Here is a 13,367-nt window from a genome sequence, read left to right as displayed (position 1 = left end):
ATTTGTACATATCCTATTTGCTGATGTTGTTCTATAGTTGTTGTTGTCTCTCTGTCTTATCCCCACAATGTCCCCCTCTGTCTTCCTTTTTTTGTCTTTCTATCCCCGGCTGCACCAAATGATAATATAAATACACTTAATAAAGTCAAATACAAATAAGGCAACCAGAGAAGTATCTTACACTTCTCTTTCGTAAAGTAAACTTGTACAGCCGATATATGATTTCCCTGAGAAGCTGGACAGGACAAAAAAATAAATAAAACTTTAATTGGAGCAGAAAGAGTTGCAGTATTCTATTTGAAGCAGGCGCCATTTTGGAGACGCAAAAAGAAATAAAAAATTAAATAAAAAGGCTCCTCAACATGACGTCAGAGCACGTGACCAGGCTGACGTCCCCGCCCCCTCGCTCCACCACTACACCTCTCCCTCTCTCTCTTTTAGCCTTCCCAGGGTTCACCGAGCGCGGCGGCGTGGCCCCACCCCAATGTAGGCTCCTGCCCTCGGACAACGGAGACCACGGGAATATCAGAGTACTCTCCGAGGACAAGTAGGAGAAGAAGAAGACGAACCCGCATCCTTTTGGCCGCCTTTTTTCGCCTCCCAGCAGCGTGGCGGCCTCGGTGCTAGCTCCGCTAAGCTAGCTGTGTGCTGGTGATTTCCACGCAAATGTGCGCGTGCACGATTCCACGCCGGCATGCCGTGCGCGTGTACGTGTAGTGCGCGTGCACGCCCGGGCCTCAGATCACTCTTTTTGCGTGCCTCAAAAACAACAAACCTCCATTTTTCTCCTGTAATTGTCCCTCGTATTCGGCTTCCTGTCTCGGCCAGGGTGGCGCCGAGGACACGACAAGTATTTTATGGCGAGGAGAAGCACGCAAAAGCCCGATAAGTTGGCTGTGAAAGGAGGCCGGAAGTGTCACACATGTTAGTACTTCACTTCCTGGACGGGGCCGACGTCAACTTGGAAATGTTCCTGACCGAAGCTTGGAACCCAGCCGGGTGAGCCGAGTTCTGCGCCCTGTCGCCGGCCACAGTCACACGCCAGCCCTTCCCCTTAGACTACTAGTCAATCTGGACCAGCCCTGCCACGGGTTTTCCTGCTAGGACCAGGACCACGGTCTGAGTGAACCCTCTTCCCGGTCCACTAGTTGCATTTCCCACCACTTAGCCTCCCCGTTTGGAACCCATTTAGGACTACTAGTAAATCTGGACCAGACCTGATACAGTTTTTCCTGCTAGGACCAGGACCACGGTCTGAGTGAACCCTCTTCCCGGTCCACTAGTTGCATTTCCCACCACTTAGCCTCCCCGTTTGGAACCCATTTAGGACTACTAGTCAATCTGGACCAGACCTGATACGGTTTTTCCTGCTAGGACCAGGACCACGGTCTGAGTGAACCCTCTTCCCGGTCCACCTGTTGCATTTCCCACCACTTAGGACTACTAGTCAATCTGGACCAGCCCTGGTACGTTTTTTCCTGCTAGGACCCTTACCCCGGTCTTAGTGAACCCTTTTCCTGGTCCACTTTTTGCACCTAGTCTCCCTGTTCGGAAGCCACTTAGGACTACTAGTCAACCTGGACCAGCCCTGCCACAGTTTTTACTGCTAGGACCAGGGCCATGTTCTGAGTGAACCCTCTTCCCGGTCCACTAGTTGCATTTGCCACCACTTAGCCTCCCCGTTTGGAACCCACTTAGGACTACTAGTCAATCTGGACCAGCCCTGGTACGGTTTTTCCTGCTAGGACCCGGACCCGGACCCCTGTCTGAGTGAACCCTCTTCCCAGTCCACTTGTTGCATTTGCCACCACCTAGCCTCCCCGTTTGGAAGCCACTTAGGACTACTAGTCAATCTGGACCAGCCCTGGTACGTTTTTTCCTGCTAGGACCCGGACCCCGGTCTGAGTGAACCCTCTTCCCAGTTCACTTGTTGCATTTTCCACCCCCTAGCCTCTTCCTTTATCCCGTTTGGAAGCTCCCTCCTTTGCTTTGCCCCTGCGGGAAGATGGGTTGTTTGGGCAACAGTAAGACCGAAGACCAGAGAAACGAGGAGAAGGCCCAGAGAGAAGCGAACAAAAAGATCGAAAAGCAGCTCCAGAAAGACAAACAAATCTACAGAGCGACACACCGACTGCTGCTTTTAGGTGAGTGCCTTCGTTTGGCAAAGTGCCAAGTGGAACACATTTTTGTAAAAGTCCTTGGCTCTCCAAGTCATGGCCGACATTGAAATACAGTAGCACAGTTGGCCTAAGTGTTCATTAAATACAAGCCAAAGGTTTTATTTAACAAGCATTGTCAATATCAAACCTGCTCACTGGCTTTGTGGCTAGTGTCCGCCCTGAGATGGGTAGGTCGTGAGTTCAAAGCCCGGCCGAGTCACACCAAAGACTATAAAAATTGTAGCTGTTACGTCCGTACTTGGCACTCAGCATCAAAGGTTGGAATTGGGGGCTAAATCTACAAAATGATTCCCGAGCGTGGCCACCGCTCCTGCTCGCTGCTCACCTCACCTCCCTGGGTTTGGAACAATGGGATGGGTCAAATGCAGAGGGTTCACTGTGAATACTGTATCTTAGTAGTTTAGAATCAGAAATACTTTATTAATCCCCGAGGGGAAATAAAAATGTTCAGCACAATTCCATTCAAGATCAGACAAAAACATTACAGGGAGACAGAACAGGATCACTGATGGGTCTGCCAACTTCCGGCGCCCCTTACAAAAAAGTGAGATACAGGTTAACAAGTGGGGGGAAAGGGAGAAAAAAAAATAAAAGATTAAAATAAAATAAAATAAAAAAATCTGTCTAAACCTGGTCCCCTGGAGAGGGGTCCAGACTGAGGCCAAGGGGAAAAAACGTTCAATATGAATACTGTATCTTAATATTGTATGTTCAATGTGAATACTGTCTCTTAGTTGTTTATGTTCAATGTGAATACTGTATCTTTGTAGTTTGTGTTTAATGTGGATACTGTGTCTTAGTAGTTTATGTTCAATGTGAATACTGTGTCTTAGTAGTTTGTTTTAATGGGAATATTGTTTCTTAGTTTTTTATGGTCAATATGAATACTGTACCTTAGTAGTTTGTTTAATGTGAATACTGTATCTTAGTTGTTTATGTTCAATGTGAATACTGTATCTTAGTAGTTTATGGTCAATATGTATACTGTATCTTAGTAGTTTGTTTTAATGGGAATATTGTTTCTTAGTTTTTTATGGTCAATATGAATACTGTACCTTAGTAGTTTGTTTAATGTGAATACTGTATCTTAGTTGTTTATGTTCAATGTGAATAGTTGTTTACACAGGAATGTTTTTACTGTGATTGGTGTATGACATTTTTAATGGGGAAAGGCATCAATGTCTCCTCTTTTCATGTTAGCATTTAAACTAGCAAGAGAGTTAACGTGACTCGGTACATGATTTTATGAAAGTGTAGTGGTGGATCAGGGTTTTATGATCATTTCAACGTAACACGGTGGACAGTGGTCATCATCATTATGTGCATGGAGTACAAAGGCCTGTAAATCTGCATGTAGGCTGGAAAACTTCTGGAGTTAGGGTAGGGTTAGGGTATGGCAGGACCAGGATCCACGTGTAGAGCAAAAGACAAATGGTGAAAGAGTGCAAATGTTTGTGGTTGTTTGTGAAACACTGGACTTCTTCTCTGGGAAGATGAAAGGACAGAAAGGCCTTTATGTGACAATCAAGTAAAGTGTGTGAGCGACACAAAGATCATGTCTCCTAGAAGTTTGATGTTACATCCATGATGTTGTTCACAACAACACGACAGATAAGATGTGTTGTGTGTGTGTGATTGTTTTTACATTGATGTTACATCATGATGTGGTTCACAACAACACAACAGATAAGATGTGTTGTGTGTGTGTGATTGTTTTTACATTGATGTTACATCATGATGTGGTTCACATCAACACACTAGATGACATGTGTTGTGTGTGTGTGTGTGTGTGTGTGTGTGTATGATTGTTTGTACATTGATGTTACTTCCATGATGTTGTTCATAGCAACACATCAGATAGATGTGTTGTGTATGTATTATTGTTTGTACATTGATGTTACATCATGATGTCGTTCACAACAACACACTAGATGACATGTGTTGATTGATTGAAACTTTTATTACTAGATTGCTAGGGTTGGGTATCGTTTGAATTTGAACGATTCCGATTCTTTGTTTCGATTCCGATTCCTGACGATTCTCAATTCCGATTCATTCTTTATAAAAAAAAAGGCAGGGTCAAAAAAAAGTTTAGGATATTTTAAATGAGCTAGCTAACCTACAGTCTTTCTGAATGAAATAGTCTAAAATTCTCCATCAATTTTAATTCTATTAACATTTTATGAACTTTACTCTAAATTCCTCACAGGGCTGTTTTCAACGAGAATATAAATATCAAATCTATGAACTTGAATATAAATATTATAAATTATGAATACATTTTCACAGGGGTACACTTTCATCAAGAGAGCTTTATTTTTGAAAACCTCATGAAAACACATTTACACACACAAGTGTATGATGCTGCAGGTACTTAAACATGTTACCGTGCTCCCACTTATGGGCTAACCTGGTGCAGAAAATCAAATAAACAATAAGAAAAAACTTGCAAAACCCAGTCCAGATTAGCAGCAGGTACAGTATAAAATCAGAGACAGTTCTTGTTTGTTGAAAATGAGCCTATCCGCCCTCTCAGGCAGGATGCGTGAGCGTTCTGGACAGATAGTGTCTCCTGTCGAAGACGGGACACACATTTATTTGTACTCCATGAACTCGGAGGTGCTTCATCATGTTCGACGTGCACCCTCCTAAGCACCAAACAGTCCTGTCGCACGTGTTACATTTCGCCAATATTTCATTTTTTTCAGTAAAGTAAAGCCACACTTTCGACCGTCGACGCCCGCTATCCATGCTTGATTGACTCGCCCGACTACATAGGCTCGGCTATGCTAACACTTCTGGCGGTGGGCGCTTCTACGTTGGTGTTCAGCGGCTTCTTCTTCCGGGTCGGCGGACTTATTATTTTTTTCCGGTCGGCGGACTGGGTATCGAAACTAGGAATCGAAATTTAAACTTTTGAACGATTCCGGGAGAATCGGAAAGTTAGTCCTGGTTCCAATCGATACTCGATACCCAACCCTATGGATTGCACAGTTCAGTACATATTCCGTACAATTGACCAATAAATGGTAACACCCCAATAAGTTTTTCAACTTGTTTAAGTCGAGGTCCACGTTAATCAATTTATGGTACAAATATATACTATCAGCATAATACAGTCATCACACAAGTTAATCATCATAGTATATACAACGAATTATTTACAATCTGGGGGTGGGATGAGTAGCTTTGGTTGATATCGGTACTTTAGTCATCAACAATTGCATCAACAGAGAAATGGACATTGAAACAGTGTAGTCGTGACTTAGTAGGATATGTACAGCCAGCAGAGAACATAGTGAGTTCACATAGCATAAGAACAAGTATATACATTAGAAGTACATTTGAGTTGTTTACAATCCGGGGAGATGGGATGTGAATGGAGGAGGGTATTAGTAAAGTGTTGAAGTTGCCTGGAGGTGTTGTTTTAGAGCGCTTTTGAAGGAATATAGAGATGCACTTACTTTTACACCTGTTGGGAGTGCATTCCACATTGATGTGGCATAGAAAGAGAATGAGTTACGACCTTTGTTAGATCGGAATCTGGGTTTAACGTGGTTTGTGGAGCTCCCCCTGGTGTTGTGGTTATGGCGCTCATTTACGTTAAGGAAGTAGTTTGACATGTACTTCGGTATCACGGAGGTGTAGCGGATTTTATAGACTAGGCTCAGTGCAAGTTGTTTTTCCCCAGTCCTCCACCCTGAGCCAGCCCACTTTGGAGAAGTGGGTTGGAGTGAGGTATGATCTGGGGTGGAGGTCTAAAAGTAACCGGACTAGCTTGTTCTGGGATGTTTGGAGTCTAGTTTTGAGGGTTTTGGAGGTGCAAGCGTAATGGAAAATGGTTGAATGAGAGTTCCCGCTAGAATCTTCAAGGTGCTTTTGTTGACCAGAGAGGTGATTCTGTAGAGGAATCTCGTTCTTTGGTTGACCTTTTTGATTACCTTGGTTGCCATTTTATCACAGGAAAGATTGGCCTCTAGAATGGAACCTAGGTAGGTGATCTCATCTTTCTTGGTGATAACAATGTCACCCACTTTTATAGTGAAGTCACTGACTTTAAGAAGGTTGATATGGGACCCAAATAGGATGGATTCTGTTTTACCGAAGTGTATGGATAGCTTGTTGTCAGCGAGCCAGGTGTAAATATTAAGGAGTTCAGCACTGAGGATTTGTTCCACCTGTGACTTGTCCTTGCCGGATACCAGCAGGGCCGAGTCATCCGCAAACAGGAACAATTCACAGTGGCATGCTGATGGCATGTCGTTTACGTATATTAGGAACAGTAAAGGTCCTAGTATACTGCCTTGGGGGACTCCACAGCTTACTGAGAGGCGAGGGGCACCCCTACCACCTGTTCCTCCCCTCCAAGTAAGATTGTATCCAGCTCCATGAGGTTTTATCCAATCCGATTGCTGTGAGCTTATACAACAGTATAGCGTGGTTAGCGGTGTCAAAGGCCTTCTGAATGTCCAGCATGACCATGCTGCAGTATTTGCCCGTTAAGATAGTGTTGTGTGTGTATGATAGTTTGTACATTGATGTTACATCCATAATGACGTTCACAAAAACACAACAGATGAGATGTGTTGTGTGTGTATGATAGTTTGTACATTGATGTTACATCCATGATGTCGTTCACAACAACTCATGTGGTTAACACACTCTATCAAAGCATTTGACAAGGTTGTAATTAAGTCAGTCAGATGTAATTTGAGTCAATATTTGAGTGGGCCCCGGCCCCCTCTGTCGTTGAAAAAGTTACAACCCCCTGCTCTATCTATACACTGGGGGCATTCTCGTCTTTTTAGGACTTTACTGCCAAAACCTTTATTCCCCAAGTTTCTAGCTAAACTGTAGGGGTCCGGCACAAAGTCCTTCCTGGGCTGCATTTGGCCCCCCGGACAGCAGTTGAACAATCTTATGTGTTGTCATGTCTTTGCCGCTGCAGGAGCTGGAGAGTCCGGGAAGAGCACAATCGTGAAACAGATGAGGATCCTCCACGTCAACGGCTTCAATGCAGAGTGAGTGTGATAGTAGGCAAAGGTTACATTGTCCTGCATTGGCGCTGGTTCCCTGTTCAGGTGCCCTGTGAATGTGAGACATCATGCTTTTTCTTATCAACTGCAATGTATTAAAACCACCTCACCTTTTTCCAAATATGCTGTTTCCATTACCAGTTTCTTATTGCGATGATTAGGTTTTGCACATTTCTAATTCAAGGGAAGCACTCACAGTCACTGACACACAAGCACAAAGCACTCATTTGCAACTAGTCTTGTCCCCGTACCAATATTTTGGTAGCCGTACCAAAATATATTTCAATACTTTCCTAAATCAAGGGAACCATAAAAAGTGTCACGATTGTTTTTATTGGAACAAAAAATCATAGTGTACTTGAAACATATGTTTATTATTGTCATTTAGTCCTTAAATAAGATGTTGAACATACTAGACAACTTGTCTTTTAGTAGTAAGGAAACAAACAAAGACTCTTAATTAGTCTGCTGACGTATGCAGTAACATATTGTGTCATTTATTATGAGGGACAAACTGTAAAAATGTATTATTAATCTCCTTGTTCATTTACTCTTAATATCTGCTTATTTTCTCTCTCAACACATTCTATCGATACCACACATTTAGTTATCGATCCGATACTAAGTAGTTACAGGATCATACATTGGTCATATTAAAATCCTCATGTGTCCAGGGACGTATTTACTGACTTTATAAACATAATATGAAGTTTTAAAAAAGGAAATACGATTTGGTGACTATAACAAATAATGATGTAATCATAGTAGTATCTACTAGATACGCTCTTTTACTTGGTATCATTACAGTGGATGTTAGGTGTAGATCCACCACTAATGGTGTTAGTTTACGTTGTGACGCCGGTGAGCTATTGTGTCCTCCTACGGTGTGTAGTGAAGAATGTTTAGCTATTCCTTGTCCTCCAGTGATATCATCGATACTTGTAAGAAACTTTATTTGTTGCCATGGAGACTAAGATTAGTGATTTAAAAGTAGCTAAAAGACTGCCGACTGCAGATGGATGTTAGATGCTAGCTGGCCATGTCTTAAAGGCCTACTGAAATGAGATGTTCTTATTTGAACAGGAATAGCAGGTCCATTCTATGTGTCATTCTTGATCATTTCGCGATAGTGCCATATTTTTGCTGAAAGGATTTAGTAGAGAAAATCGACGACAAAGTTCGCCACTTTTGGTACTTCCTGAAAAAGCCTCGCCTTTACCGGAAGTCACAGACGATGACGCTGCAAGTGTGGGGGCTCCTCACATATTCACACAGATTTTAATGGGAGCCTCCAACAAAAACAGTTATTCGGACCGAGAAAACGACAATTTCCCCATTAATTTGAGCGAGGATGAAAGATTTGTGTTTGAAGATATTGATAGCGACGTACTAGGGAAAAAAAAACCGAGTTAAATAAAAAAAAACTCTATAGCATTGGGACGTATTCTGATGTTTTTAAACACATTTACTAGGATAATTCTGGGAAATCCCTTATCTTTCTATTGTGTTGCTAGTGTTTTAGTGAGTTTAATATTACCTGATAGTCGGAGGGGTTTGTACACGGGTGTCTTGACGCCATGTCTCTCGGGTGTCGACGGCAGCTGTACGGACGACACAAGCTCAGCTGATATCCGGTAATTTTCTCACCGAAACCTGCTGGTTGACATTCGGTCGGGATCCATGTCTGCTTGACCGCGCTGTGATCCTCAGTAAAGTTTCAGCTCCGGGAATTTTAAACAAGGAATCACCGTGTGTTTGTGTGGCTAAAGGCTAAAGCTTCCCAACTCCATCATTCTACTGTGACTTATCCAATATTAATTGAACAAATTGCTAAACATTCAGCAACACAGATCTCCAAAATACTGTGTAATTATGCCGTTAAAGCAGCCGTATTGGCATGTGTTGCAATGTTAATATTTCATCATTGATGTGTAAACTATCAGACTGTGTGGTGGGTAGTAGTGGCTTTCAGTAGGCCTTTAAAGCAGCTCTTCCTGGGGGTGTTTCTGTGTTAAAACTTTACCTTTATCTTGACTTTTTACACCAAAATACATCCATTCTCTTTTTTTCTGTCAACACACTGTGCTTGTAAGTACTCCGTATGACGTCACGATGCACCGTCATGCCCGTTAAACTTTTTCTTTTTTTTTTTTAAAGGGGAACATTATCACAATTTCTGAAGGGTTAAAACCAATAAAAATCAATTCCCAGTGGCTTATTTTATTTTTCGAAGGTTTTCTCAAAATTTTACCCATCACGCAATATCCAGATAGACGGCTTCAAAGTGCCTGATTTTCACCATCGGTATATCCACCCGTCAATTATCTTGTGATGTCACAGTGTGAAGCCACCAGAAACAAACATGGCGGATAGCACAGAAAGGTATAGCCATAGTAGCTCGAATTCAGACTGATTTCAGCGGCGTAAGCGATTCAACAGATTACGCAGGTTTCGAAACGGATGGTTGGAGTGTGTAGGCAGGTAGCGAAAACGAAATTGAAGAAGAAACTGAAACTATTGAGCTTTGAACCGTATACAAGCGAAAACGACACGACAGACAGCCACACGGGAGGAAGGAAGGACGAATTCAGCTATCGCCTTCTAACCAACGATTGGTATGTGTATTATACTGTATTATTATGGTACACACACCATAATAATACAGTATAATCCATCAAGCGGTGTGGCTTCATAGCTTACCGAAGTCATACTAAAATTAGTTGGACAGATTTTTTAGCATAATGTTCTATATTCTCAATGGAACATATCAAATGTTGTTGCTTGCTTGAGTCATATTGCAGTCAACAGAAATCTGTTATGTGTGACTGCCATCTACTGGTCACACTTTTCATTACACCATTTACCAAATAACATTGCTTCAAGGTCGGTAAGCAAACCAGAATTATTCCGTACATTAAGCGCATGGAGTGATAAGACGCACTGTTGAGTTTTGAGGGAAAAATAGATTGTGCCTTTTAGTCCGGACAATACGATGATAAAGCATTTGTATGATATTTGAGATGTCTAACGTATGGCCAGTAGTGTGTAAGTAATATACACAGTAAATCCATTCCGACAAAATATTTCACTTAAAAGTATTTTCATGTAAAAAAAAAAAGTTATTTCAAAGGTGTGGCTGCGTTGGCGGTGAAATAGTGCAGATGTCTGTGTGCTGTTTTTGCATCTCAATGATTGCATATTCATTTCATCGGCAGAGAAGATGGCCAAACATGTAAGAATACACTTCCACCTGCGCTACAAACACATGCCTCTTTTTGCCACACAGCAGAGCATTGCTTGAGATGGAAAAAATATGAAGAATGTAGGATATTGTCAAGGCGGGATCAGAGAGTTTACATCGATTTTAAACTAAAATGTTTACAAATGAAAATGTAAGGAGATATTGAAAGACACAAATAATAATAATAGTTTGGTTCTTATGAAGCGAGAAAAATATTTGTTCACCAGAAAGTATATTGTGTTCCTATTCATTTGAGTTACAACTTGGTAGAACTGGCAGGATTGGGTCTGTGCCCAAAAAGTTTTTCAGTAGCCATCCCTGAGTATAGCCCAGACTCCTTAGGGCAGTGCTTCTTAACCTAGGGGTTCGGTGAGCCGGCCTCAGGGGTTCGGTGGAGCCTCCGCCACAGAGGTCAAGACACACCTGACTCATTGTGTAAAGAAAAACTTCTCCTTATCGCCGTATTATGGATACCTCCAAACAATTTTCCTTCTAATTTTCCATCTGATTCGCGGGTGTGTAATTTGTTGTGCGTTTATGCAGTGTTGGTTTAATTCTTTGAACAAGATGATTTTCATGCACGCTTCATTTTGTGCACCAGAAAAAAACATATGACTTTGTTTGGAATTTGAGAATTAAAAAAAAGAAAATTCACTAAAGAAGGTTCGGCGAATGCGCATATGAAACTGGTGGGGTTCGGTACCTCCAACAAGGTGAAGAACCACTAGCTTAGGGAAAGTTTGCTGTTCCAAATGGTTCAAATCCAGTCTGAGGTGAGATGACATATTGTTGAAAAAGTAAGAGATTTAGCATTCATTCCTTCTTTTTCAGAGAGAAGAAGCAGAAAATCCAGGACATCAAAAACAATATCAAAGAGGCCATTGAGGTGAGTGATGGTCGACATGCAACACTTTCTTCATAATGGAGTTTTGTTCCAAATACCACCCCACGTGTGACGTTTAGCAACCTGTGACATAAGCAGATATTTCCATACCGCTTTACCACGCAGTCATTTTCATTTTTCCAATGGGAAGATGTCCAAAGTGCGGCCCGCAGCTCCAGTTTTGTCAGCTCACAGCGTTTTGCCCGAAAAAAATGTATATATGTAAGGAAAAAGATGTAATGTAATGTGAAAAAGCAGACCTTTTGAAAATGATAATAATAATATCAGCTACAACACAAAGCTGACAGTTTTTTCTTTAAATATATATACATATATACATATATATATATACATATATATGTATATATATATATATATATATATATATATATATATGTATATATATATATATATTAAAGGTGTGGGAAAAAATCGATTCGAATTGCGATTCTCACGTTGTGCGATTCAGAATTGAATCTCATTTTTAAAAAATATAATTTTTCTTTTGATTAATCAATCCAACAAACCACTACACAGCAATACCATAACAATGCAATCCAATTCCAAAACCAAAGCTGAGCCAGCAACACTCAGAACTGTAATAAACAGAGCAATTGAGAGGAGACACAAACACCACACAGAACAAACCAAAAGTAGTGAAACAAAAATGAATATTATCAGCAAAAGTATCAATATTAGTTATAGTTTCAACATAGCAGTGATTAAAAATCCCTCATTTACATTATCATTAGACATTATTAAAAAATAAGAACAATAGTGTCACAGTGGCTTACACTTGCATGGCATCTCATAAGCTGGACAACACACTGTGTCCAATGTTTTCACAAAGATAAAATAAGTCATATTTTTGGTTTGTTTAATATTTAAAACAAATTTACATTATTGCAATCAGTTCATAAAACATTGTCCTTTACAATTATAAAAGCTTTTTTAAAATCTACTACATGTCAACAGACTGGGGGATCCTGCTGAAATCCTATGTAATGAATGATTACAGAATCCTTTTGAATCAAGAATCGTGTTGAATTGAAAAAAAAAAATCTATTTTGAATTGAATCCTGGCCCCAAGAATTGATATTGAATCGAATCGTGGGACACCAGAAGATTCACAGCCCTAATATTTATATATATACACACATACATAAACTAAATCTGAAATAGGAAAAATCAGCAAAATAATCCTGGACAGAATCAACACAAAAATTAAGGACAAAACACCACTCAACCAATGGAGAAATACAGCAGCAGTAATCAAATGGTTTAACAACATCCAAGACAAACAACAGCACAACTTTATCTCCTTCAACATCGAAGAATTTTACCCTTCCATCACGCAAGACCTACTGACCCAAGCACTAGACTTCGCCTCGGACAACGACTCAATCACAGGCAACGAAAAAAACATCATCATCCACTTAAATTATTTTATATACTATCAGAGAGAGAAACTCCTCATTTAAAATAATGTCCTTTTTTGCTGCTTCAACACACCTCAATCAACACTGTCCGTAACACACACGCACGCACGCACACACCGCAAAATGAGTTAACGTTTCGCTAAAAGCTAACTAGCCTTCACCTAAAGCCAGGACTGCGAGTGAGCTGAGCTGCAATTTGTTTCTAGAAGTGATGTTTAGAAAGTAGTTGACTTGGAATATAATTTGGGGAGAGTGAGTTGCTCCCCTGCTAAAGACCTATCTGCTCGACATCGACACTGAAGCCCTGACGACATGCGCTCGGGATACGCATTGCTGATTGGCTTTGTATGTAACCAATCAGATGGTTGTGTGGGCGGGACAATGCAGGGTGCTGTGTACAGACACAGAGGCAGAACGGAGCGGAGCGGCTTGTTAAGACTTTAGCATCGGCGGCTACTTCATATGTACGTGTTGAACTCGTTCGGTATTCCTCCGCACCGAACCAAAACCCCCGTACCAAAACGGTTCAATACAAATACACGTACTGATACACCCCTAGTGTACAGATATAAATATGTGTTTATTTAT

The 13,367-nt window shown here is 41.1% G+C and overlaps 1 protein-coding gene across 2 annotated transcripts in view; it reads left to right on the top strand.

The window, feature by feature from the left end:
• Nucleotides 1-415: 415 nt before the first annotated feature.
• gnas (GNAS complex locus) overlaps nt 416-13,367 on the top strand; it is a 44,805-nt gene continuing 31,853 nt past the window's right edge. The window contains exons 1-4 of one of the 2 annotated variants that reach the window (XM_061889415.1): nt 416-1,867; nt 1,951-2,144; nt 7,129-7,201; nt 11,289-11,343. In XM_061889415.1, coding sequence (XP_061745399.1) covers nt 2,006-2,144; nt 7,129-7,201; nt 11,289-11,343 — 267 coding nt within the window. In that variant the 5' untranslated portion in view covers nt 416-1,867; nt 1,951-2,005. Of the gene's footprint in view, nt 2,145-7,128; nt 7,202-11,288; nt 11,344-13,367 lie in introns of both variants that reach the window. The other variant, XM_061889414.1, reaches the window with a different exon arrangement.

Source organism: Nerophis ophidion, linkage group LG27 (assembly GCF_033978795.1).
Source record: "Nerophis ophidion isolate RoL-2023_Sa linkage group LG27, RoL_Noph_v1.0, whole genome shotgun sequence".
Lineage (NCBI taxonomy): Eukaryota > Metazoa > Chordata > Actinopteri > Syngnathiformes > Syngnathidae > Nerophis > Nerophis ophidion.
The sequence above is the reverse complement of the archived record's forward strand: the minus strand, read 5'-3'. Positions and strand labels throughout refer to the sequence as shown.